General features: G+C 50.0%; 7 protein-coding genes across 7 annotated transcripts; 3 read left to right on the top strand and 4 right to left on the bottom strand.

Moving 5' to 3' along the window:
• Nucleotides 1-23: 23 nt before the first annotated feature.
• On the bottom strand, nt 24-1,715 carry BU24DRAFT_417788 (RNA-binding domain-containing protein). The gene is made up of 3 exons (XM_033526808.1): nt 1,054-1,715; nt 781-1,003; nt 24-732 (listed from the first exon to the last, which is right to left on the bottom strand). The coding sequence occupies exons 1-3, from the start codon at nt 1,691-1,693 to the stop codon at nt 336-338; spliced, it is 1,260 nt and encodes a 419-aa protein (XP_033390468.1). The 5' UTR covers nt 1,694-1,715; the 3' UTR covers nt 24-335.
• Nucleotides 1,716-1,842: 127 nt separating this feature from the next.
• Nucleotides 1,843-3,765, top strand: BU24DRAFT_417789 (uncharacterized protein). The gene has a single exon (XM_033526809.1). The coding sequence runs from the start codon at nt 1,871-1,873 to the stop codon at nt 3,617-3,619; it is 1,749 nt and encodes a 582-aa protein (XP_033390469.1). The 5' UTR covers nt 1,843-1,870; the 3' UTR covers nt 3,620-3,765.
• A 980-nt stretch (nt 3,766-4,745) lies between these two features.
• On the bottom strand, nt 4,746-6,972 carry BU24DRAFT_363183 (uncharacterized protein). Its single transcript, XM_033524202.1, has 5 exons — nt 6,910-6,972; nt 6,459-6,862; nt 6,017-6,376; nt 5,322-5,959; nt 4,746-5,270 (listed from the first exon to the last, which is right to left on the bottom strand). Exons 1-5 carry the CDS (start codon nt 6,913-6,915, stop codon nt 4,927-4,929), a joined length of 1,752 nt encoding a protein of 583 aa, XP_033390470.1. The 5' UTR covers nt 6,916-6,972; the 3' UTR covers nt 4,746-4,926.
• A 108-nt stretch (nt 6,973-7,080) lies between these two features.
• On the top strand, nt 7,081-8,992 carry BU24DRAFT_38284 (WD40 repeat-like protein). The gene is made up of 3 exons (XM_033524783.1): nt 7,081-7,252; nt 7,310-7,472; nt 7,660-8,992. Exons 1-3 carry the CDS (start codon nt 7,193-7,195, stop codon nt 8,850-8,852), a joined length of 1,416 nt encoding a protein of 471 aa, XP_033390471.1. The 5' UTR covers nt 7,081-7,192; the 3' UTR covers nt 8,853-8,992.
• A 986-nt stretch (nt 8,993-9,978) lies between these two features.
• On the top strand, nt 9,979-11,389 carry BU24DRAFT_363190 (uncharacterized protein). The gene is made up of 3 exons (XM_033524203.1): nt 9,979-10,311; nt 10,366-11,060; nt 11,119-11,389. Exons 1-3 carry the CDS (start codon nt 10,092-10,094, stop codon nt 11,122-11,124), a joined length of 921 nt encoding a protein of 306 aa, XP_033390472.1. The 5' UTR covers nt 9,979-10,091; the 3' UTR covers nt 11,125-11,389.
• A 2,835-nt stretch (nt 11,390-14,224) lies between these two features.
• Nucleotides 14,225-16,146, bottom strand: BU24DRAFT_458019 (MFS general substrate transporter; the record flags this gene model as incomplete). Its single annotated transcript, XM_033531588.1, has 5 exons — nt 14,225-14,295; nt 14,630-14,854; nt 14,919-15,410; nt 15,481-15,854; nt 15,920-16,146. 5 exons carry the CDS (start codon nt 16,144-16,146, stop codon nt 14,225-14,227), a joined length of 1,389 nt encoding a protein of 462 aa, XP_033390473.1.
• A 1,135-nt stretch (nt 16,147-17,281) lies between these two features.
• Nucleotides 17,282-18,723, bottom strand: BU24DRAFT_38320 (uncharacterized protein). Its single transcript, XM_033524799.1, has one exon. The coding sequence runs from the start codon at nt 18,254-18,256 to the stop codon at nt 17,363-17,365; it is 894 nt and encodes a 297-aa protein (XP_033390474.1). The 5' UTR covers nt 18,257-18,723; the 3' UTR covers nt 17,282-17,362.
• Nucleotides 18,724-21,616: the final 2,893 nt, after the last annotated feature.

The following is a 21,616-nucleotide window of genomic DNA, read 5'->3' on the forward strand; positions in this document are numbered from 1 at the left end:
AAAGATACTCGTACATAGGTAGTTAACTAAGGCAAGGGAACTAAAGATAGGTATGGCTATGACATAATCCCACCTTGTGCCTAACTATCCGTCGCGTGCCGTTGAGGCTCGAAGCTTTTCTAGAAGCTTGCCGGCATGCGCCGACGTCCAATCAGGCACGATCAAAATCGGAGAAACTGTGAAAGAAGCGTAGAAGCTTTCATTTGCTTGACTACAGTGATCTAAGGGGCCAGAAATAAGTTGCAAAAGGAGAAGACAAAATGCTATATGGGAACGAAATGGTGCCAAAAGTGTATCCAGAACCAAGAAGTTTGTAGTCGGATCGAAGAAATGATTTAGTATCGTCCTCGTCCCCTTCCCCTTGGCTTTCCTCTGAAGTTGCCTCCTCGTCCTCCACCTCTGCCTCCCCTGGAGAATGATGGCTTGCCACGCCATCCACCGCCGCCATTGTTGTTCTGGTTGTCGTCGTTGCTTGGGCCTTGCTGCATCATTGCAAGTCTGGCAGGGTGCATTCCAGCGGTTGGGTCGCTCGCCTCCTCGGCGCCATTGGCCTCATCAGTCTCGCCAGCCTCTCCTTTTTGTTGTCGTGATTCCTTCTTCTCCTTGCGGTCCTTCTGCTTGGCCTCGATCTCCTCGCGCTTTTCGCGATCGCGTTGGCGCTCGTCGTCGAGCTTCATGTTCTTAGCCTGGATCTTCTCCTTGCGGGCTTCTGTGTTTCCGCCTCCACCAACACTGTTCAGGTCAGTTTACGTGAATTCAACTAGAGCGGAGCAAGCTTACGTCAATTCGATGTTAATCTTCCTTCCCTTCTTGCCATCTGGGAATACGGAGTGTTGGTACTTCTTCAAACATGTCTCCATGCGGTCGAATCGATCAAACTCGACGAATGCGAAACCCTTGGGTTTTCCGGTTTGCTTGTCGGTCATGAGGCGGACATCCTTGGGCTCGACTTTGCTGAAGTGCTCTTGGACAGCCTCCTTCGTGACAGTGTATGGCAGGTTACCTGTGGCATGTTAGAGAAGAATTGATGAAACTCTTTAAGATGATACATACCGACAAAGACAATGAAACGGGTGGCATTGGCAGCATTGGCTTCTTCACTGGCTTCCTCCTGCTCGCCATTGGCAGCATCATCGCCAGCATCGCCATTGGAAGCTGCCTTTGCTGCTTTCTTTGCCGCCTTTTCAGCCTTGCGCTCGTCCTTGGACTTCTTCTGCTTCTTGCTAGCAGCATTATCCTCCACTGTGTTCGATGCGCCATCGTCGAGTTTAATGAAGTCTTGTTGCAGAGTGGTATCGGGGGTAGATTCGTCAGATGCGGATGCCTTCTTGGACTTCTTTTCCTTCTTAGACTTCTTCTCCGATTTGGTTTCAACTTCAACAGGTGTGTCCTCTTCACCCTCAGCCGCCTTGCGCTTCTTGGACTTCTTAGATTTCTTTTCCGATTCGCTTTCCACTGGCTCGACCACGTCGTCGGGGTCTGTTTCCTGCTTCTTCGACTTCTTAGAGTCCTTAGAGTCGGCCTGCTCCTCGGTGTCTCTCTTGCGCTTCTTGTCCTTCTTCACCTTGGGTGCGTCCTGGCCATTTTCGGCGTCGGAAACGTCTTGTGACTCTTGCTTTCTTTTTTTCTCTTCCTTCTTCTGAGATTTGAGAAGCTTGGCTTGTGCCTTCTCTTCCTTGGTCTTGACTGACATGATGGTGGTTGGTGCGGAATGGGTTGTACAAGTTGCAATTTGCGATCGAACTTTTTTCAGGATCTCGAAACTTTTCTGCCACCGCCCGGCGGGTCGGGTCGCCTTGGCGCGGGACCACTTCGATAATCTTCAATTGCAAAATGGCACCATCAACGGTCGCCTGGAGCGCAAATAAAGATGCCGCCAGCACAATTTCGCATTCATCGCATCCACCCGAATTTGCGAGCCTTGCGATTACACAAGTTCCAACATCTCGAAACCCCCGTTCCGCGCCAGTTCTCCCACCGGCCTCCACGACTTCTTCTGGTATCGCATCGCAGCTATCCACGACCTCAGCTCCCATTCCTCTATCCGGGCAGTCAAAACAATGGACAACAAGTGCTGAGATTGTTCTCCATCAGTGCCAATGGCAAGAAATTCATTAAGGAGACGGCTCGACAGACTGTCAAATATACCTTCTTGATTTGGTGCTTGTGCACATCTTTTACGGTGCTCAGTCTGGGAATTTTGACCGAGAGACAAGAGCGCGCATTTCCCTCACCACACGAATGGAGCTTTTACACAAGATTCAGATTTCGTAGGGGAAAGTGGTGGGAGGTACCAGAGAACAATGAAGAAGAGGGCTTCCCGAATTGGGCACGTCTATATGCTGAATATGAGCACGCATTGATACGGCTGGAGAACCCGGATAAAGATGGAGAAGGCATTGTGCCACAAGAGGAGGGCGCGCTTCTGGTGCCAGTTCTCGGGACGTCGGGATTCGACTTGACTGCCAAGAGTGAGGAATGGCGACAGGGCTATTTTGAGGTGTTGATGGGTATGGCGCGCGCATCGGAACGCCTGGAAGGATGGGTCTCTGACAAGAACCGATGGAACGTCTGGTCTCCAGAGTTCATAGCTTCGCCTTCAAATCCAAGGCCAAGGGCTACTCCGCCAGGCATGCCGGAAGCACCAGCAGAGAAAGACCAGATCCCCGTCGCTGATCCACCCGAGAACTTTTATTTTCGGGTGCTCACATCGAAAGGTTTCACTACACATCAACGCCTCACGGCAGCTTTGGGCTATGCAGATTGGTTGAGCTTCAAGAACTTGAATGAATCTGCGGAAGAGATGTACCAATGGGCACTTGACATTGCTGTATCAGGCCTTCCGACTCCTAGTCCATCTGAGATTGTAAATTCGGACACGGGTGTACTCCAGGTCTCTGCCTCTCAAGATGTCATCACTCCTAACCTCGTCTACGCAGCAACGAATCTCGCTACCTTCTATGCGTCAAAAGGAAACATCACTTCAGCACTACCCATTTTCATCTCAGTCCTACGCGCTCGTCTTAATGCGACGCCTGCCCCACCTCCTTCGCCAGAGCCAAAACAGGATTCATCACTTGTTGGAACTGTTCTAAGTCTGCTCAGCGAACCAGAGTATCCTTCCTTACCGCCTACAGGAGATGAGCCACTGCGTCGTTCCGAGGAGGATCGTTGCGAGGAAGCTGCGTTGAAGAACTACATTGGAGAGATCCTCTTCGCAACAGCGGGCTCTTCATCTGTTCAGCGCCAGCAGGGGTTAAACTGGGTGCGTGATGGTGTTTCGGTAGCGAAACTTGCACAGAGCCTGGATGTCGTGCAACGAGATCCAGCACGCAAGAAGAAGTGCGAGCAATGCGAGGAAATTGGGCTTGAATCTTGGGGCAAGATTATGACGTATCTGGCCGCGGAAGCAAGGGACAAGCGCGACAAGGTCAAATCCGGCGGCATCACGAATCTCACTTGGAAGCTCTGGGGCACTCAGCAATTGGACAAAGATGTTCAGGACTTGGAAGACGAAGAAGAAGGCGTGACGATGAGATTGAACAAGGTTCGGGGGAGGATGATGAGAGAAGAGTACGCGGAGATGGACCGCAAGTATTCCAGAGCCTTTGCATTCTAGGCCTGTTGTATTCTGGTTATGTAACATTATCACACCGGGGCGTGCGTAAGGAAAAATTATACCCAACGGTAATAGTACGATAGATTCAGTATTACTTCATCATCATCAACGCGTAATTTCGCAATGTCACTTCGGCCTGAACGGACCCGCTTCTTGTATAAAAAGCAACATCCAACACGCTTTGTGGTGCGCATAGAGCGAGCCAACACATACATGGGGCGCTAGGATCGCAGTTCCAAGATCTGGGACGGGATCTAGTAATCCAGGATTATTGTGGGGCGGCCGATTTGGGGAAAGCCCGAGGGAGCCACGATCTATGATCTCTTAGGTCCTGCATATCGCGCGGAAGCGGGATCGCGAATTCCAAATGGGCGGCAACAAGCTTAATCTAAATTAGAGGATGGATGTGGACATCTTGGAGGAGGCGCTGAGTACGCCCATTGGACACAGGGCAAGCTGACTGAGAATACACTCGCGAACCTACATGTTCTGCTGCTTCGGACATTCAGGGAGTTGGCTTGCAGTATACAACATAACTATAGCAAACATCGTTCGATTCTGACGACTTTGTCAGCCATTGGCGTTGCCCTTCATCACTGATTTACATTCTTGCAGCACGTTCACCGTTCAATCCAAACTCGGAAAGCATGTTCCGGCTCTTTGCCATTGGCTGCTACGGTCAAGAGGTTGTTGACTCTGGTCCCCAAAGTGGTGTAATCGGTGAATGTCCCGTGTCGAGGTCCTGGCAGGTTTTGGTGTAACCTTCTTCGTAGTAGTCCACGCAAGCTGGTCGAGTCCGAAAGATGTCGGATGGCAAGTTCTCGCGCCCAAGGCAACTCGAGACTGGCGCGGCTGATCAACTTTGGCGCTTCGGGCAGTAGTACCGCAGCTCGATGCCATTTGCAAGTGCCATACTTGCGAATGAAGGTCGACATGTGCAATCGATTGCTTCAAATGTGTAACCCTAAGCGACGTATGATCGAGAGTGATTTAGTCAAACACCACGCTGAAAGTCTAGACAATGTGAGCAACACAGCTATACATGGATCAACATGTGGCTTTCATAAATTGACGCATCTCCGTAAATCTAGAGGCATTCACCAGTTTCGTTAACACCGTCAAGTTTTGGAGCCATGCGCATACTGTGATCGAACATCATTCTCACGAGAGACTGTCGTAGTCGCAAGCCAGCTATGAATCTAATGTACATCGCCCACCCGGCCATGAGGCGGCACTAGAGATCTGTTGGGTTCGTACTTGCAGCTTAGGATGGTCGTGCTCGATGGAACGGGCCAATATTCTAGAGCTCATACGCTCTTCTCGAGGCCCTCCTCCTTCGCTTCTTCCCAGACGCACCTCGGACACATGCACAATCCCCCCAATGCGCCAACAGCCCACTCGCGCCTCTCTTTGACAGGAAGACGAATGTCGCAGTAGTGACTTAGGACCTCTTCGCCCTTGAGTATGCCAGGGCGACGATCGGGATCCCTCCCGTCCCATTCAACAAGTTTCTCTCGAGTCCAAAACCTGATGCTTCCTTGCCATTCCCACGCCACATTTGGATCACAGCTGTGGTTAGCAAGACACCAAAGTGGGTGTACAGCACCGATTTCCGGCCGTCCGTCCGGTCCTTGCCGTGCTGATGCAGTGCCTGAAGGGTGTCAGTCGTGTCGAGATAAGGAGAGGCCCTATTGTGAAATACCTCTGAACTTTGCGTACAAAGTGTTGAAAACCCAAGGGCTATACCGATGGCTCTCTTCGAAGATGTTTACGTCCATTTTCTCTAGAATATTGAGTGGTCTTACAACATTGGCCTCGAATGTAAATGGCAAGGTTTGTGCTATCGAGCCGAAGGAGTCGTCAGCTGCCCATGCATCATCCAGATTTTGGCTGTGATAGTCGCCCCAGATATAGCGAACTTCCTTCAAATCGAGAGGGTGTTCGCTCTGGGTTTCTGCAAGGGCTAGAGCGCGAATGAGGAGTAGAGAGTAGAGGGCATCTGCCGCCTCGCTTGCAGATACCTTTTGCTCTACATTGACTCCGCAGAGGGATGGATGGTATGACTCTTGAGCTAGGTCATGGCAATCTTCGCTGCAGAAGAAAACCTCATTGCACTCTTCGCAATCAAGAATGGTAGTTCCTTCCGTGCTATCCCCACTGCTGCCATCTGTCTTCGGCAGTGGTGCGCTGCAAGCATCGCAATAAGAATCACGGAGTCTCGATACTGCTGTCAGAAGCGACTTCTCTTTCAGAATCTCCTCACCAGCACCAATATCTTCCTTGGCGAAGACACCTAACTGGTTGACATATGTTACTGACTCTTCCGAATCCGGAGATTTGCTACCAAATATCAGTAAGAAATGCTGTAGGATCATGCGTCCTTTATGACTTTCATACCTAGACTTGTTGTCTGTAGAAAGCACAGGCAAGCTCGCAACCTTGACTTCCAGTCTTGGAGCGACCTGGCTAAGTTCTGTGTTTAAAAACTCAATACTCTCCTGAGAGTACCTGTTCGGTTCGTGATCATTCCAAGGATACAGCTCGCGGCGGACAAAGCCTTTCTCGGGATAGTTTGAAACATCTGCAGCATCGTACACATCGCCTTTGGACTCACAAGAGGCCTTGACCTTGGACCGAATGGCTTCTTGATACGATTCGAAAACAGCATCTGGGCACGCCCGTAAAGCGCGAGAGTTGTAGTCGTTCGCACTCCTCAATGATCCACAATGTATCAAGGAACCAATGAGGATTGAATAACTGATATTGATGAGCCTTGATATCACCGTTGATAGACTGTAGATAGCCATCGAGTTCTGGAGAACCGATGTATGCGACTTACGCTGAATGTGACCAACATGTAGCAGCTCGTGCAACCCCCTCGGCCTCATCTGCCTCGACATCGGGGTCGCGAGGCGATGAAATGCACCTGCATTCAACATTGCTCGAGGGTCCAATAATTGTAGGCTTTATTGCAATATCACAAGTAGTTGCAGAAGTAGCATCTGATATAGCGGCACTTATTGCTTCTTCATGGAACTCTCCATCTTGAACAACTTCGTCAATCAGCAAGAGAGCTTTATAAGCCTCCCCGGCCGCGAGATCCGGATATCCAGCGGCCTTGTAGGCACCTGCTAGCTGGATCCGAAGTACTACGCTATACGGTCTGTCTGCAAGATCGGTCTGATGCCTAACGATCTCTTCAACCTTGGCCTTGAAAGCACCGCCTGATGGGCTCTGCGCGCTCTACCCAAGTTAACTTCGTGAATCCAAACAGAACCTTTAGATCTCACCGGCATTGGATATGTATCAGCTAAGCGGCTCCGGGAGTATAATTATCCAGGGTTGAGGTCTTGGGACGAAGTGTAGATTCGCAGTGCAAATAAATCGAGTTAGCGTGGAAAATTTCCGAGCTAAGGCGGAAGTGTACGATGTCCGCCACCATTCGCGTAGCACGTATCTGCCTATGATGCAATATCAGACTATCATCTCTATCGGATTTCAACGTCAAGACTGTAACCTGTACAATTCGCTGTTCAAAGGCATACCAAATAGAGCTACGAGTAAGACTACATCATGCTGCCATCCGCAGCGGAGGTTGTCGCCAAGTTTCTGAGGACAAATGGCTACAACGAGGTTCGTGCAACTATAGAAGTCTCAACGCGTAGTGATTAACTAATAATCGTATCGAAGACCTTAGCAAGCTTCATTAAAGAGGCAGGTTTGGCCCCAGATGTTGGTACAGCGTCTAGTAATATCACGATTGAGCAAGTGCTCGAGGAGAAACAGAAGTTCGATCTTAGCCTGAACTTTGAGAAATTGGGATTGGAACAGAGCCATGGATGGACAGAACCTGGTGAGTCGAAAATATTGTATATCTTGAAGTGTGATTCTTCGTTATTGGGATCTATGATGCACCATCGAGAGTAGATCGTGTTATTCCTATAGCCTTGGAGCAGCTTCATTGGAATCTGATCCACCAATGGCAGCTGCATTATCATCCTAATACTACTTTCAACGTATATCTGACTGGCTTAAATCAGAACCACGGACATCGAATGTCGTCACCACTTTACCAACGGAGTCCAACATCCTATCCGTGCATTCAATTCATGTGGTCCTTGAGGTAGCAACTGGACCAAAACATTGTGTAGCCGTCACAACGGCAGACAGAAAGCTTCACCTTATCGACCCAGCAACACCAGACCTTTCTCTACTTAAGACCTATTCCGATTTCCAAGATTCGCCATTGCTAGATCTGATTGTACTAGAGCAACGATACCTCTTAGTAGCTTCTATGTCGGGCAAGATGACTGTCTTTGATGCCTCTCAAGACCGTGTAGTGGATGAACGAAGGGATCACAAGAAATATGTTGTCAAAATAATCGCATGGCCCGAAGAACATTCAACAATCATTGCCAGCGCGGGTTGGGACTCGAAAGTACTTCTATATCGTTTCAAAACAGGTAGTGGTATCGATACGAAGATCGGCGACCCATTCGCGACCATCAATTTAACCAGCATCCCTGAGTGTATTACTTTCATACCGGCCGTCGATACATCCCTTCCGATCCTTTTGGTGACCCGCAGAGACTCGACATTTCTCCATTACTATTCGATACCTGCTGCAACGACGGACGCAGAAGTTTGTTTCCTTGGAAGGCAGAATCTGGCACCACACTCTAATGCATGGGTGGCGTTCACACCTAGCGACGTCCAGATCTGTCCAACCGATCCGTCTCTAGCAGCCATCGCCACCTCGAGCACACCCCACATGAAGCTCATTGTTGTGCGACTGCTTGTCCCACCATCCTCTAAAGCAATGCCAGACCTCTCTACTGATCTCGATGCGGCCACCACACAACGCACTGGTCTAGATTCATCACAGTCTCTGACACAGGCTGCATTGGCACGGGCGGAGCTGGCGACTCAGAATAGGGAAGAAGCAGCAATCACTATCAATTGCAACACGATGGCTACTCAGACGGCATATTCCACCCCGAAACTTGTGTGGCGCCCCGATGGTTCAGGCATCTACGTCAATTCTGACGATGGGATTGTCAGAGGCTTCGAGGCCACAACGGGAAAGCTCATGGCTAGCTTGAAAGCACACGGGGCAGGATCGAAGGTCCGATGCCTGGTAGCCATCCCTCCAAATCTGAATGAAGATGCTACGAAAGAACTGCTTGTCAGCGGCGGGTTCGATCAGAAGTTGATTGTCTGGAACTCTAATTGATGCACGTGGTACTTTCGGCCTTCCTCTTTTGACGAGTTCACTGCTCATATTAGGTAGTCTTCGTGAAAGTCCCTACGACTTAGAAAACCAAAGCATGGATTCTTCGAAGTCTGGCTTCACACTCTGATATGGCGTCGTATTAGTGGAGCCGGGCCGGTCCCTTCGATCGCCCTTGACTGCGATAATGGCCAACCAAGTGCATGAACGGGTAAGCCCGACGCTACTGATCTTAGCTATTGAAATCAGCGTCTTAGCCTCCTACGAAATTGTGGACTCGAAATGGCAGTGTGGAAAGTTCCGCTGATATTGAGACTCGCTATACTACAGCTTGGGATGCTACAAGCAAAGGGACTACTTACATGTGTAGTCGACTCCATATTTACTTATTATGCCTACTTTGATAAACATTCCGGAAATGGCCATTCATTGACGTGCGCGAGCCGACTTTATTGCCGCGTGGATCTCCCATCATATGCCAATGGATCTGGTATATTGGAAGAAATGTTCACGAACCCATATTGTCGCAACGCACACATAGCCTGAATGAAATGGAGATACTTTACGGCAATGCTTCCTTCTGATGGTGAGTTTTGTTCAGCAGTAATACCTGGCGTGTCTTGGACCCCAACAGTCCGAGATCCATTCCAACGCAGAAGCTTCTGAACAGGCGCAGAATGTAAGAAACACTTCTTTTTTTTCCAGGGTCTGCCAATACCGTCGTTACGATTCAGGTGTATCAACCCGTGTGTTTGGTATCCAATCTTCTCTCGCACGGCCTGGCACCCTTGTCTCCCATGCGATCTACTAGCATACCACGCCGTAGGGACGCGGGGAGTCGGGAACGGCACTAGGCTTGCCTTTTTGGCGCTTCAACCAATGCCAATCTCTTCTATTGCAAGCAATCAAAAATATACTCTGCCTTCATGGATATGTAATGGTTGTTTTCATTGCTTTTCGCTCCACCAAGGAACTTCAGAATTGCTATTCGATGCTAGCTTCCCTTGAATACCTTTGCTCAACAATGCCGTGCGGATACACATGGATGCATCACAATCGCAAATACGTATATATAGCCCTGTGTAGCCGTGCAAAGTCCTGTACCCTTTTTTAATCATCGAACAACATACCCTATCAAACGATTTACTCTTGTTGAATATTGTCATATTCTTTTCAGTCAATTTCATTGGGAGTTTCCGTCTACTTTGCTTCAAAGCATACTTGTACTCATTATATTTCACCATGTCGCCTCCCGGTACCGGCAGCGAGAACTATATGGTGATCGCATCAGGGTTAATCAATAATGCCCCATTTCTAGCCGATTGGCAACAATTCAAAGACTTTCTTCGAAGGATTGTTGAATACCAGCCAGGCTGGACTGAGGTCTTGCAAGGCCCACGCAAAGGAGAGAAACAGGGGTGGTGCCGAATTGACAGGAGAGATGATGCAGAAACGGCATATGGTATGGATCAGCAACTCCCAAATGGTCTGGGTTACATTAACACTAGATTTGCAGAGGAATTTGCTTCCAAGAGGGGCATACTGGTCCATCTGTTCAAGACTTCACGTACAAATGAGGAGTACCGTATGCTGAAGTGCAACTGCTGGCCCCATTTCCCCGACATGTCGGAGCATGGACACTCGCCTCATCGGTCTGGTATCAATGTTGGCGGCGTCAATCAGTACGTCGCCAGTGTTCGTGGTGCGGCAACACCTCGGTGTGTGGCACCCACCGCATCCATGTACACGTTTCCGACATATTCACAAGCTCCACTGTACAACACATATTCCACACATGCAAATTATCCGGTGCACACCGTGGCAGCTCCTATGGGAGCACAACATATGCCAATGTACTCGGCGACTGCGAGCGGTATTCCAGTAAATGTCCGGCATGGTGCCATGATCACAGAAGCGCGTGGCATCTTCCTCAGCAACTTGAACTATTCTGTGAAACCATCGGATCTCAACACCTTACTACAGACAGTGGGACGGCCTGTCGAATCAAAGCTTCATAGAGACACCAGGACCGGGACCTTCAGAGGCAACGCTACAGCCAAATTCACAACCAAGGAGGAGGCTATGTTTGCCGTAGCTCACCTGAACAACCGAGAGCACATGGGCATGAACATCAAGGTTCGCCTTGATACGGATGCAACCGTAGTGGCCCAGGTTCAGGCGCCTGTCATTGTCAATGGCAGTGTTTCTGGGGTAGGTGACTACACGATCTCGACACCCTTGTGGGACAGACTAACAGGGTTTACCTTAGGCATGATAAATCGAGCCCAATCGAATCTATGCGGAAGGCATCTGCCAACACGCGTTATACTTATGAGAGGTCTTGATGACGGCACGAATCCCATGTGGCGTATCCACTAAGTACACGGATCCGCGTGCACGTCGGCACGTAATAATCGTTGGTCCACAATATCGGGTTTAGGGGTGCACGGATTTCCTATGTTATACTTTCTTTTGGCAGCCTGTGTCAGAACCAATCCTTTGGGAATTGCAATGGTGATGGCTTCTTCGGAACCTGAAACACACCAATGAGTATGTATTTAAGTTTATTCCTAACATTCATTTTATCATATATCCAGTCTTGTAAGGTCTACATCTTTTATGCATAATGAAGGCGTGTTAAAATCAACTGCACTACAACGGGAGCAAAGATGAAGTAGAAATTCCTTGCAATACTAGCGGACTGTTCTCATTGTCTGTGCTCTAGCACTCTTCTGATTTATTCGGTCGGTCGGCCGGCAGTGATTGCTTTTTCTCGAGCGTGACACAAGCTGGCATGTTGGAACGCGCTCGACCATGCAGCTCCGTTGCCACCCCTGCATCGCCATCCTGGAACAAGTTTGCTTGAAGATATTTCCACTCTGTGATTGCAAAACAAAAGAAACAAAGAGCACCTAGGTACTCATAGGTCCGGTGTATGTCATGAAGTTCGGGACCAACCACATACGCGTGCGCTTGATTCTTCGTTTATCGTTCATTGAGTATTGCTTTAACGTCACTCTAGAGCGGTAAATACTACGCCACAGGCAAGCAGCTAACCTGTTTACCAAGTTTACCCCTTCTCAGCAGCCATTTGTCGCGTGAAATTACCAGAAGAGTTCGCCTTGAATAGTTCGGAGAAGTTCGGTCAGCAGGCTGGAGACAGTACCACCCTCATGGAAGTACATATCGGTCAAGCCGAGAATCCAACCATCAGAGCGACATTCCTCCACGATGGCGGACCTATTTTCCTAACCAATGGGCACACCTACCCGGGGGAAGAGCTGCCTCATTACTGGTTTTCCATTATTTCCTTTCTCAGCCAGTAGTCCATGGTTCCCCACGCACGATAACCGGGCTCCGCAGCAAAAGAACAATAGTGCGATCGTAAATCCCGGTCATCACCTTGTCAGTACGTACTGACGCGGTTGTTTCTCCTTCATCAGTGGTTTCACAGCAGCTTTACTGGAATTGCGAGCATCGGTATCATGCAGGGCACCGATCCTTCGCAGGCCTGGGCCGAATGAACGACGAACAGTTTTTGTTTTTGTTTTTCCATCTCGGCCACGATATCCTCGTTCTTGAAATGAGTTACGACAGCTCCAAGAACACTGGCTATGCAGTTCGTTTCATACGATCTCGCGCTAGTGTTAGTGAAATGTTGGATTTATCTATTGCACTCTAGCGCTCTGCATCCTTTGCCGCCCTGAAGAGGCGTCTTGACCGGAACCCATCTTCTCGGCAATCTCGCAGCCCAAAATACACACTAAAGCGTAGATCGAGTTAATACGATCAATTCAATGGCTGGCGAAAAAATGCCGATTCTGCACTGAAGGTGTAGTGGACTTCGTAGAGGACGATACGATGTACTTGGCGTTAGTGGATGCTACACTATGGGTCGCAATCCTTCAGGTATGACCCGCCTCTGCAAGGGCTGCAGTGTTCATCGGTTTGGGTGAATGCACCGAAGTGTGTATCGTGTTCGACGCTCGTGATTTGAGTTCAGGTCCCTTAGCTAGACCGGCTGAATCTTCAATTTGGAAGGAGACCATTGATTGATGTTGTGATTGTGGTGGGGATAGTCGGGAATCCAAACATCTCCTCTCAGGAGACTACAACATTGTGTTGATACATTCATTCTCACTACATGTCTCTACCGCGCCACAAAAACAAACATCTCTACCTTATCAAATTTTCTATTCTACCAGACAAGCAATGATTACGAGTGGTGTGGAATTCTCTATGCCAATATACATGTTGTTCAACAGACCCGAGTGCCCCACTCAACCATATGATATACGAGCAAGATTAAGGGGAAATCAAGGTCATACTACGTGACCAGAAGCAAGTGGCCCCTATGGCGGCGTGATTTCTAAATCATAGAGTATACGATTGCGGGACGAAGCGCATCACAGCCGTCTGAGCACAGCCTAAACTTAGATGCCGCAGGACTTCTCCACCATGAAGGAAGGTAGTGTACTCGAGATTCTGCACGAAACCTTGTTACATCGGAAAAATCGGTATCTAGAGTGAGTGTATGAGACGCATTGTTACACGTAAAACTGGACATCATACGGTTGTAATCAAACTTGCGATCCTGTTTTCATGACGTTCGACGTTCGATCTCGAGCGCGTTTTCAATGTCTGTACGGATCGGATGTGTAACATAGATGACGATTATTCGTAGAAGGATTCTAAACGGCCTGTTGTTTGCTCAGAGCTGACTCAGTAATCTACTTGCCTTTTGCAAAGACTGTACTTTTCGCTTACACGTCATATTGGATGGCGGGAAGTGAAGTGGTGATCTGATACACTGAGCAGGTTCATTCACATTAGCACGTCAAATTATATGTCTGTCTGGATATACGTGTCCGTTCCGATAATCATCTTGGACGAAGCCATGTTCGCAACTTTGTCCGATGGAGAGACAGTGCATATTTCGGAGATGGGTTTGCGTCTCGATTCGCAGTAAACACACATAAAGCCTTCTCCAGCAACACTGCCTGACCCATCCGGTTAGTCTGTAAGTGCCCAACTTCATCAGTTCGTTGTACCATGAATCATTTTCTTCCTGCGTTCATAACTTTTCAGAGCCTTGATAAAGGCCTTGAAACGTAGTCCTTATCAAGTTTCCCAACATCTAACGTTATGATATGGACGTATACTCTGATTACTTCTCGCTCTCTGGTGGACGTTTCCTCACTTGAACTATGGTCGAAATCACATTGAGATTTCTCAGTTAGGCTCAAATCAAACGTAATGAGCTTGCGAGCTTTAGTCCTTGATTCTTTTTGAATTATCACACTGTTATTGTTCTGGACGGTACGTACATTGGTTACTACGAACAAAAACGATGTATATTCCCCCACGCCAAAATCTTACCAGATCGCCTCGCCGACGGTTTCGTAGTATAATAGCTTGCCTTCTGCTCTTCGCTCGATCGTGGCAGCTGGGTCTGAGTTAGTGCTTCCTTATTGTGCCCTTGGATCTTGGAGGGCTTGTCCATACCCGTGAGCTTAGGGGTCATATGAAGAATAACCCGAAGCCCGTTCAGTCTCTTTGAAGACTTCTAGAGTTTCAAGTCATGTCTATAACGGCATGCTGAACGGCGCTCAGTCGGCCCATCTCCTGGCCCAGATCGACAGGTAGTTGATCACCTGTCGCCCACATACTCCATGCTCTCCATTTCGAAGTTGATATCGTACGCCCCCCTTTCACCATTCATATCCTCCACCCCTTGTTAAGACTCCTCTTCCCAGACAACCAGAGAAAGCACAACGCACCAGCCGTAAGCAGCAGACAAGCACCGCTCCACAGCTGCGCACCAAGGAAGTCCGTACGTCCCTCCTTCCGCCTAAGCAAAGCTCCCGCTATGGGCGGGCCGGTGAGCGAGGCGATGCTAGTCACACCCCATGACATCCCCAATCGCGTTCCCAATCTCGACAGATCGGGACATATGCTTGCGAACGCGGCGGAGGGGAGCGTGACGAGAGAGGCGGAGAGGAAACCTACGCACGCAAGTTAGTACCTTAACAGCCCAGCGTGTGGGATGGGAAGGGGAGAGGTGCTTACCCCAAACAACACTAAACGCAATCATCGCCCTCTCCGTCTCAATGCCAATCCAAACGAACGCCATCATCGCCGCCAACAGCGAGCAAATCATCCACGTGACAATGCTGCCCAGATGATGTGCCGCGACGCCGCTCGCCAGCCGTCCGAAGAAGCTCGCCGATATGCTCATGACGAGCATGTAAAACGCCATGCTGTCGCTGCTTCCGAGGCGCTCTCTTGCGAACGTCGGGATGTAGAAGTACGGGACGTTGTAGCCGAGGAAATTGAGGAAGGTCGCGCCGGTGAAGATCCAGAAGAGTTTGTCCTTGATTGCGCTGCGGTCGAAGAGCGCGCGTGCTTTGCGGGGCCGGGCGAGCATCGAGGAGCCGGAGACGAGGGCGGGGAAGGAGACTAGGGCGATGAAGAGGGCCATGAAGCCTAGGGTTCGGATGGTCCATGGGAAGCCGGCGGTGGATATGAGGCGGTCGAAGGTCATGATGTATGCGACGCCGCCTAGCGAGCGACTGTTAACTCACTGATGTATGTTTCGCAAGAGCTGGGCTGGGGTGGAAGGAAGACTTACCAACTGCTATGCCGCTCATGACGATTCCCATGGCCACCGCCCGTCTCTTGTCGAACCAGATGCCCACGAGAGCTAGACTGGGAACATACAGTAACCCAGCCCCCAAGCCCATGCAGAGTCCCTGCGCCAGGAAGATCTGCCAGTACTGGTCGCAGAGACTCAGCATCATGAGGCCGATCACAATCAACACGTTTCCGGTAATCAGCATCGATCGGAAGTACCCAAGATCGAACAGCGGACCGGAGAGAGATCCAACCAAGATCAACAACCACGCCTGCGCCGTTCCTATCCAAGATATCGCGGACGAACTCGACGACGACAGCATGTTACCCCGATAGTAAGCCTGGAACGCGCCGAAGGAGATCGTGAAACCCCTAAAGTACTCTTGTTAGATCACGGAGGAAGTCTTGTTGTTCTCCTCGAATGCGTGTTGACGGACCAAATGTTCATGTATAGTAGGAATCCACCGAAAACCTTCAGCCATGCGTGCAGGCCTCCGTCTGGGGCGCGAGGGAGCTCGCTGCGGACGGATTGGGCTTCATCCTCGTTTCGTTGGCTGAATGTCTTGTGGATGGATGGACTGCATGGGATCGACGCTTCTCGCCCCTCTTCGGTTATGAGGTCTCCAGATGTGGTCTTCTCTTTGTGTTCGTAGGGATCCGACATTGTTCAAGCGCTGGACGGAGCAAGGCTATATGATCGTTTTTTTCGTTTCGACTGCTGGCAGTAGTAATCCAGTGACGGATTCTCAAGGATGCCGGCATATACGTCTTGTGGAATTTTCTTGGGGATATGTATAATAATATTACAACGAGCAATCGGATCCTAATTACACGAAGCCAAACATACAGCAAGCGGTCTTTTCGAGAACGGTGGAAGGAATAGTGGCATTTATGTATAAGGGCTACACGAGAGAGAATATCTGCCCCGTCTGGAATTGACGATTGAACGAGTAAACACACATACGGCGGTAAGCACACAAGTTTGTGGGGCGATGAGATGCTCTTATACTAACTAGCTAGAGGGCAAATGCATCGACAACGGAATTTTTGCCGGGGGTGGATGGGATTGCTAAGCTATTCTCGCGTCGAGGTTTGGTGCGGGGACGGATAACCGCCCGAGGTCAAGGTACCTGTACTAGTAGCAATTAGGTAATATACAAAGGATTGTTATTCGCTCAAGAAGTCGTGCTGCTTCGTGACGTATGAGAGAATAATGGACAATGATTGATCTTGACGTACAAGGCACGGCCTGCAAACCGCTCAAAGGGATCAGTATCTGGATCTTCAACTATAGACTAAGTCACGATTCCCAATTGCTATGCCACTCGTCTAACTTGAGGATTGAATCCCTGATTCGAAAGAGCATATGTGCAGGCAAATGAGTCACTTGCTTACTTTGTGGGCTTGTGATGCCTTTATGTTACCTCGGTGAATCTAAGTCTCTTCGGCCACCCTGCTCCCTTTTGGAATTGTCACGAAAGACGAGATTGCACATGCCAGGCTCTTTGGAAAACTGTGATGACGGCCTTGTAGTTCAGGCCTGGGAAGCGGTCCTCTCTGGCACCCTTTCGGCGCTGCTATCAGCAATGAGATCCGCGGGCATCGGTACCGCACTGGTACGGGAGGAGTTTTGCTTGGAAGCAACGACATATTTGGACAAGCGCAGTGTGGCGAAGGAACGTGTAGTAATTGAATGTATTCGAAGAAACCTGCATTAAGAGCAGACTTGATGAGACAGCGTCTGTCGCCCTATATCCGATCGAGAAGTGAATGTAATACAGAGCCTCAACCAAAGTCGACCCACGCCTGTACGCCGCCTAGCCAGTAAACAAAATCGATGTGAGCTCAATCGCTGAAAGGCTTTTTATCTGATCCAACTCTTAGGCAGCCGATGCCGATTTTGCGAATTTTGCTTTTCGAGCTTCTGCCTTGGCTCGGTCGGCCTCGCTCATCCAGTTTGAGCCGCCATTTGCCCTGCCTCTGTCTTCCCTGCGATTGTCGCCTCTGTCGCCTCGGTTGTCGCCTCGATCGTCACGACGCCTGTCTTGTCCGCCTCCGCGACGCCCGTTGAACCGGCCTGTTCCACGGCGCTTATCTCTTCCTCTCCCCGCTTCATTGTCGTTGTCGCGTCCTCGCTTGCGGCTGCGTTCCGGAAGCGCCTCATCCAGACCCTGTGGCGGACCAGTCTCGCCGAACTTCTTCGCGCGCTCTAGCTTCTTAAGACCTTCATCATCCTCGATATTCAGGCCGAACTTCTTCGCACGTGCCTTGCGCTTCTCAATCTCCTCATCGATATTCGAGGCAGCCAACCCTCTTGTATAATCCGGCGGTGGTTCCTTCTTCTCCTCGGCCGCAAGGGCGTCGCTTGCTTCAGCGGGATCCTTCTCCTCACCAGGCTCCTTCACGGACAGATCGGCCGTCTTGGCTGGGTCGATATCAGCGACCTGATTGGGAACAGCTTGTGGGTTGTCGATTGCGCCTTCACCACCAGCCTTCTTGGTAGTCGTAGCATTGTCAGTCGGTTCGGCCTTCTTCGTCGCGGCTTCATCGGCAGCAGCGGGTACTTCCTCATCGTCATCCCAGTCGATTTCGTCCTCGGGATGCGGGACGGCAGCCTTTGCGTCCTCGGGCGCGGGCGCGTCTGCGGGCTTCTTGGTTTCGTCGTCCTTGTTCAGGCGCTCGACCATGTCAGCTTTCTTTCCGCCGGTTTGCAGGCCGCGTTCCTTGAGGAGCGCCTCGAGGTCGGCATTCTTCATCTTCGCGTATTCGGGCATCTTGAATGTGGGGAGGAGTGCGGCTCCTGGGTGGTGGAATCGGAGGGGCGGTGGTCGAGGGAAAGGGGAGTTTGGTGCGACAAAGACGCGACAAACAAAGCAGCGTTCAAGAGCCGGGATCGCGCAGCAGGAAGCAGCTGGCGTAGAGACAAAATTGCTTGCGCCAACGAGGGATGTATGCAATCGCAGGATCGTCCCTATTAAACAATGATCAGAAATGATGCGACGGAGTTAGAAGAGTTTGTCGTAGAGCAGCTGCGGTTGGAGTTGGGAGTGTGTCGTGGCCAGGTACCGCGCGCGTTGTGCTTACCTAATCTGTCGTCACGACGCTTGGCAGTGGTTGATTCGCACAAAAGACGTGGGCGATACTCATCGACAACAAAACCACCAGGAATCCCGCCATGAACAATGCTTCTTTGGTGGTATCTTTTGCAGACGAATGTTTTTCATGTTGGAATGCTTCTGATCATGTCGCTTCACCAATCCAGAACGTTCAGAGGCAATTCAATGAGCTATAACTTTCGAGTTTCCAGTTAAGCTGTTAGTTCTTGCGATGTAGATTGATTGTTGTAAGCGCCTTTTTCTTCAAGTAATTATTACGAGACAAAGCTAAATGCCATGGATAGTCTGGATACGTTCCCAAATGGTATGTTATCTGGGGGTTTCACTCCTTTCCAGAAAACGGCGGCCGCGTCTTTCAACGGGACAGCCAGAACCAACATTATGCATACCCTAACAAGTTATATCTGTCGAGAGCCTGTTCAATTTCGTACTGAAATAATGTTATCTAACGAATAACTTTTGAACATCTTGCGCAGGGTTTGCTAGTATTGTTCCAGCCCAGTCTCTGGTGCAACTTACTTGGTGAACTAGTTCAGACATTGCCCATTCCGGACAATGCCACTAGATAGCATGTTACCTGTTCATGTCCTCCATCAAAAAGTCCTGAGAGGGTTAGCGTTCTCGCACCAAGTGTCGAGTCCTGTGGTGAAATCCGAAATGGGACATTGAATGTGCATGGGAATATTTGGTGCCCTACTGGGGAACCCGACTACTTTCCTTATAGAAGTCAATACTGTCACCTCGAGATCCCTCATACGGACTGGCCGCCAGGAGATGACCCTGGGTCCCGTTAGTTCTGTATTGCATACAGACGTCTGTTGGTATTGATTCGTGGTTCTGCTCGAGCACTACTACGTCCCGTCCCGTTGCACTCCGTTCCACCCGCAAAGTCACATCGCCAGACTAGTTAGGAAGTGCCTGCGAGCTTAGTGTACCGGTCGCTACCAGTTTGTGTGAAATGGTTCTTTCGTCAAGACGGCACTTGCATCAATCTTGAACTTAGACGGACTATAACTATAGTACCAGTATCATGGACCTTTCGACTGCTCACAGGCAGCCCGAAGCAGCAAAAAGCCATGTCTCAGTCAGAATCCGAATGATCAGATGTTATCATGGTGGAATTTATTGGATGAACGGTAAGTATCAAGCAACACATCTAATCAACAGTGAAGCACAGTATATTTTCCCATATATGCATGCAACCTCGACCGCGAAAATGTCTCACAGAAGAAGCGCCCATCCATACCCTCTCGCAGCGGCAGGTGACGGTGTAAACATGGATTCTCGACTGTTCATTGGAAGTATACCAGTAACGTGACTAGAACGCTATGCGGCCAGGTCCAGCGATATCACACTTGATTGCACGAATCAGCGTGCATGGATTCGAGATGGTGGGAATACGCGTTCCCTGTGTGTCCCGAAGACCGGGAGCCCACAATGCTCACCATCTTTTTCAACCCGAAATGCTGACAATATTCGAGTAATCGTGAGGTGAATAACGATACGCAATCATGGTCACCATATTTTCTTTCCGGCCTTCTCTTTCCATTCCATTCATCTTGAAACAGTCGCCGTGGGCGATGAATTGATGCGTTGGCAATGAGGCGAATGTAGATCGAAGCTGAGCCACAGACTAATGCCAGGCTCAGCTTGGTCGAGCGACATGGGAAACTAGCAAAAGCAAGAGCAAGAATCATGCACCTCGACTAGCGACACAATTCACGAATCTTGCTCTTCCAGTAAACTAACTAGTTATGTTGAGTGGTCATGGGAAAACGGTCATGCACATCTTTGCAGCATCGTGCGGCATCGCATAGTGCGAGCCATACTTTTGCAAGCCGTCGATCTGCCATGATGCCATGTCCATGTCCATGTCTAATATTGGGAACACCGTCAAGACCCACAAGGGTCTCCTAACGAGAGTCTGGTCTGGTCCAACCTTTCAGGCTCGAAGTTTTCGGATAGCGCGCAAGGTGGATTTATGACTCCTTCGTTCAGGGATCATTGGAGATTTTCACTGATGGCACGATGAGATTCGCATCCAGTCACCGAGCCAAACGAGCAATGCAGAGCTTGTTGACCATTTGTCGAATTAGGGCCGATGTTGAGACATGCATACGGTCCATGGCCTACGGTCTGCGGCGTCCGTAGGGAAGAGGACCTAGCAGGAGTAGCATGGCGACAGGCTCGTCAGTTGCTCGTCCTAATTCTCAACCTCTGGACTGGTTGGAAGGGAGTTACTCGATGCTCTTTCAATGGATATTGGATCGACGGCCTCCTGCAGATAATGCATGATACAGAATCTCCAGCTTCGCTTCCAACTCCGTACTTGTACACGGTACTTGTACTTGTACAGATAAGCGATGTCACGAGTGGTAGGGAGCACCCACCATTTGCAGTTGGACTACTTGTAGCGGACGGGTAGAGTGGGCACAATCACGACACAGACTTTTGCACTCGAGGCAGCATGAGGTCTTTACACAGAAGGGCCGCAAAGAGGAGGATGGGATGGTGATGAGGGTGGGCAGAAATGTTTTTCTAGTCGTGGAGAGAGCAGCCAATGGTAGGATTCAGCCGGGGGGTCAGCAAAGTTGTCCTGGGATGCCTTTCGCCCATGCCGCGCACTCTCCCACTCTACCCAGTCACTCCCAGTATCCAGTGGAGGCATGTCGGCCTATGGCGGGAGTTCCCTAGTGCAGGCCCTGTTTTCGAATCGCTGCCCTCCCTCCCATCCCGACTTCGTTACTGGTCAACTCTACCCATCTCTACCTACTCAACCCTGCTCTTCCTCCTCTCCATCCTCTCCTCCTCCACCCTTCCCATCCGCCCATTCACGCGCAAGCGCCGTTGATGCGCGGAATGTCTCTGCCGGCTCAAAAGTCCAGCTCCTTCCAAAATGGACGGCGCCGGCATAGTCTTGTACTTGCACTTGCACGCCCGCGACCTGGTCGCTTTGCTTTCTCTATGGGCCGTTTGCTGAATGTGGAACTCTACATAATACCACTCCCTTCCCCAACC

The sequence above is a fragment of the Aaosphaeria arxii genome (genome assembly GCF_010015735.1).
Source record: "Aaosphaeria arxii CBS 175.79 unplaced genomic scaffold BU24scaffold_1, whole genome shotgun sequence".
Taxonomy (NCBI): Eukaryota; Fungi; Ascomycota; class Dothideomycetes; order Pleosporales; genus Aaosphaeria; species Aaosphaeria arxii.

Bases quoted from the DNA above. Each gene is read 5' to 3' on its own strand.
- BU24DRAFT_417788 (XM_033526808.1), bottom strand. From the start codon at position 1,693: ATGTCAGTCAAGACCAAGGAAGAGAAGGCACAAGCCAAGCTTCTCAAA. The intron at 1,004-1,053 runs GTATGTATCATC...AACATGCCACAG, and splicing joins CCGTTTCATTGTCTTTGTCG to GTAACCTGCCATACACTGTC. The intron at 733-780 runs GTAAGCTTGCTC...TGACCTGAACAG, and splicing joins AAGATTAACATCGAATTGAC to TGTTGGTGGAGGCGGAAACA.
- BU24DRAFT_417789 (XM_033526809.1), top strand. From the start codon at position 1,871: ATGCCGCCAGCACAATTTCGCATTCATCGCATCCACCCGAATTTGCGA.
- BU24DRAFT_363183 (XM_033524202.1), bottom strand. The intron at 6,377-6,458 runs GTAAGTCGCATA...CATCAATATCAG, and splicing joins ACATGTTGGTCACATTCAGC to TTATTCAATCCTCATTGGTT. The intron at 5,960-6,016 runs GTATGAAAGTCA...GATATTTGGTAG, and splicing joins TCTACAGACAACAAGTCTAG to CAAATCTCCGGATTCGGAAG.
- BU24DRAFT_38284 (XM_033524783.1), top strand. From the start codon at position 7,193: ATGCTGCCATCCGCAGCGGAGGTTGTCGCCAAGTTTCTGAGGACAAAT. The intron at 7,253-7,309 runs GTTCGTGCAACT...ATCGTATCGAAG, and splicing joins GGACAAATGGCTACAACGAG to ACCTTAGCAAGCTTCATTAA. The intron at 7,473-7,659 runs GTGAGTCGAAAA...GGCTTAAATCAG, and splicing joins CCATGGATGGACAGAACCTG to AACCACGGACATCGAATGTC.
- BU24DRAFT_363190 (XM_033524203.1), top strand. From the start codon at position 10,092: ATGTCGCCTCCCGGTACCGGCAGCGAGAACTATATGGTGATCGCATCA. The intron at 10,312-10,365 runs GTATGGATCAGC...CTAGATTTGCAG, and splicing joins TGATGCAGAAACGGCATATG to AGGAATTTGCTTCCAAGAGG.
- BU24DRAFT_38320 (XM_033524799.1), bottom strand. From the start codon at position 18,256: ATGCCCGAATACGCGAAGATGAAGAATGCCGACCTCGAGGCGCTCCTC.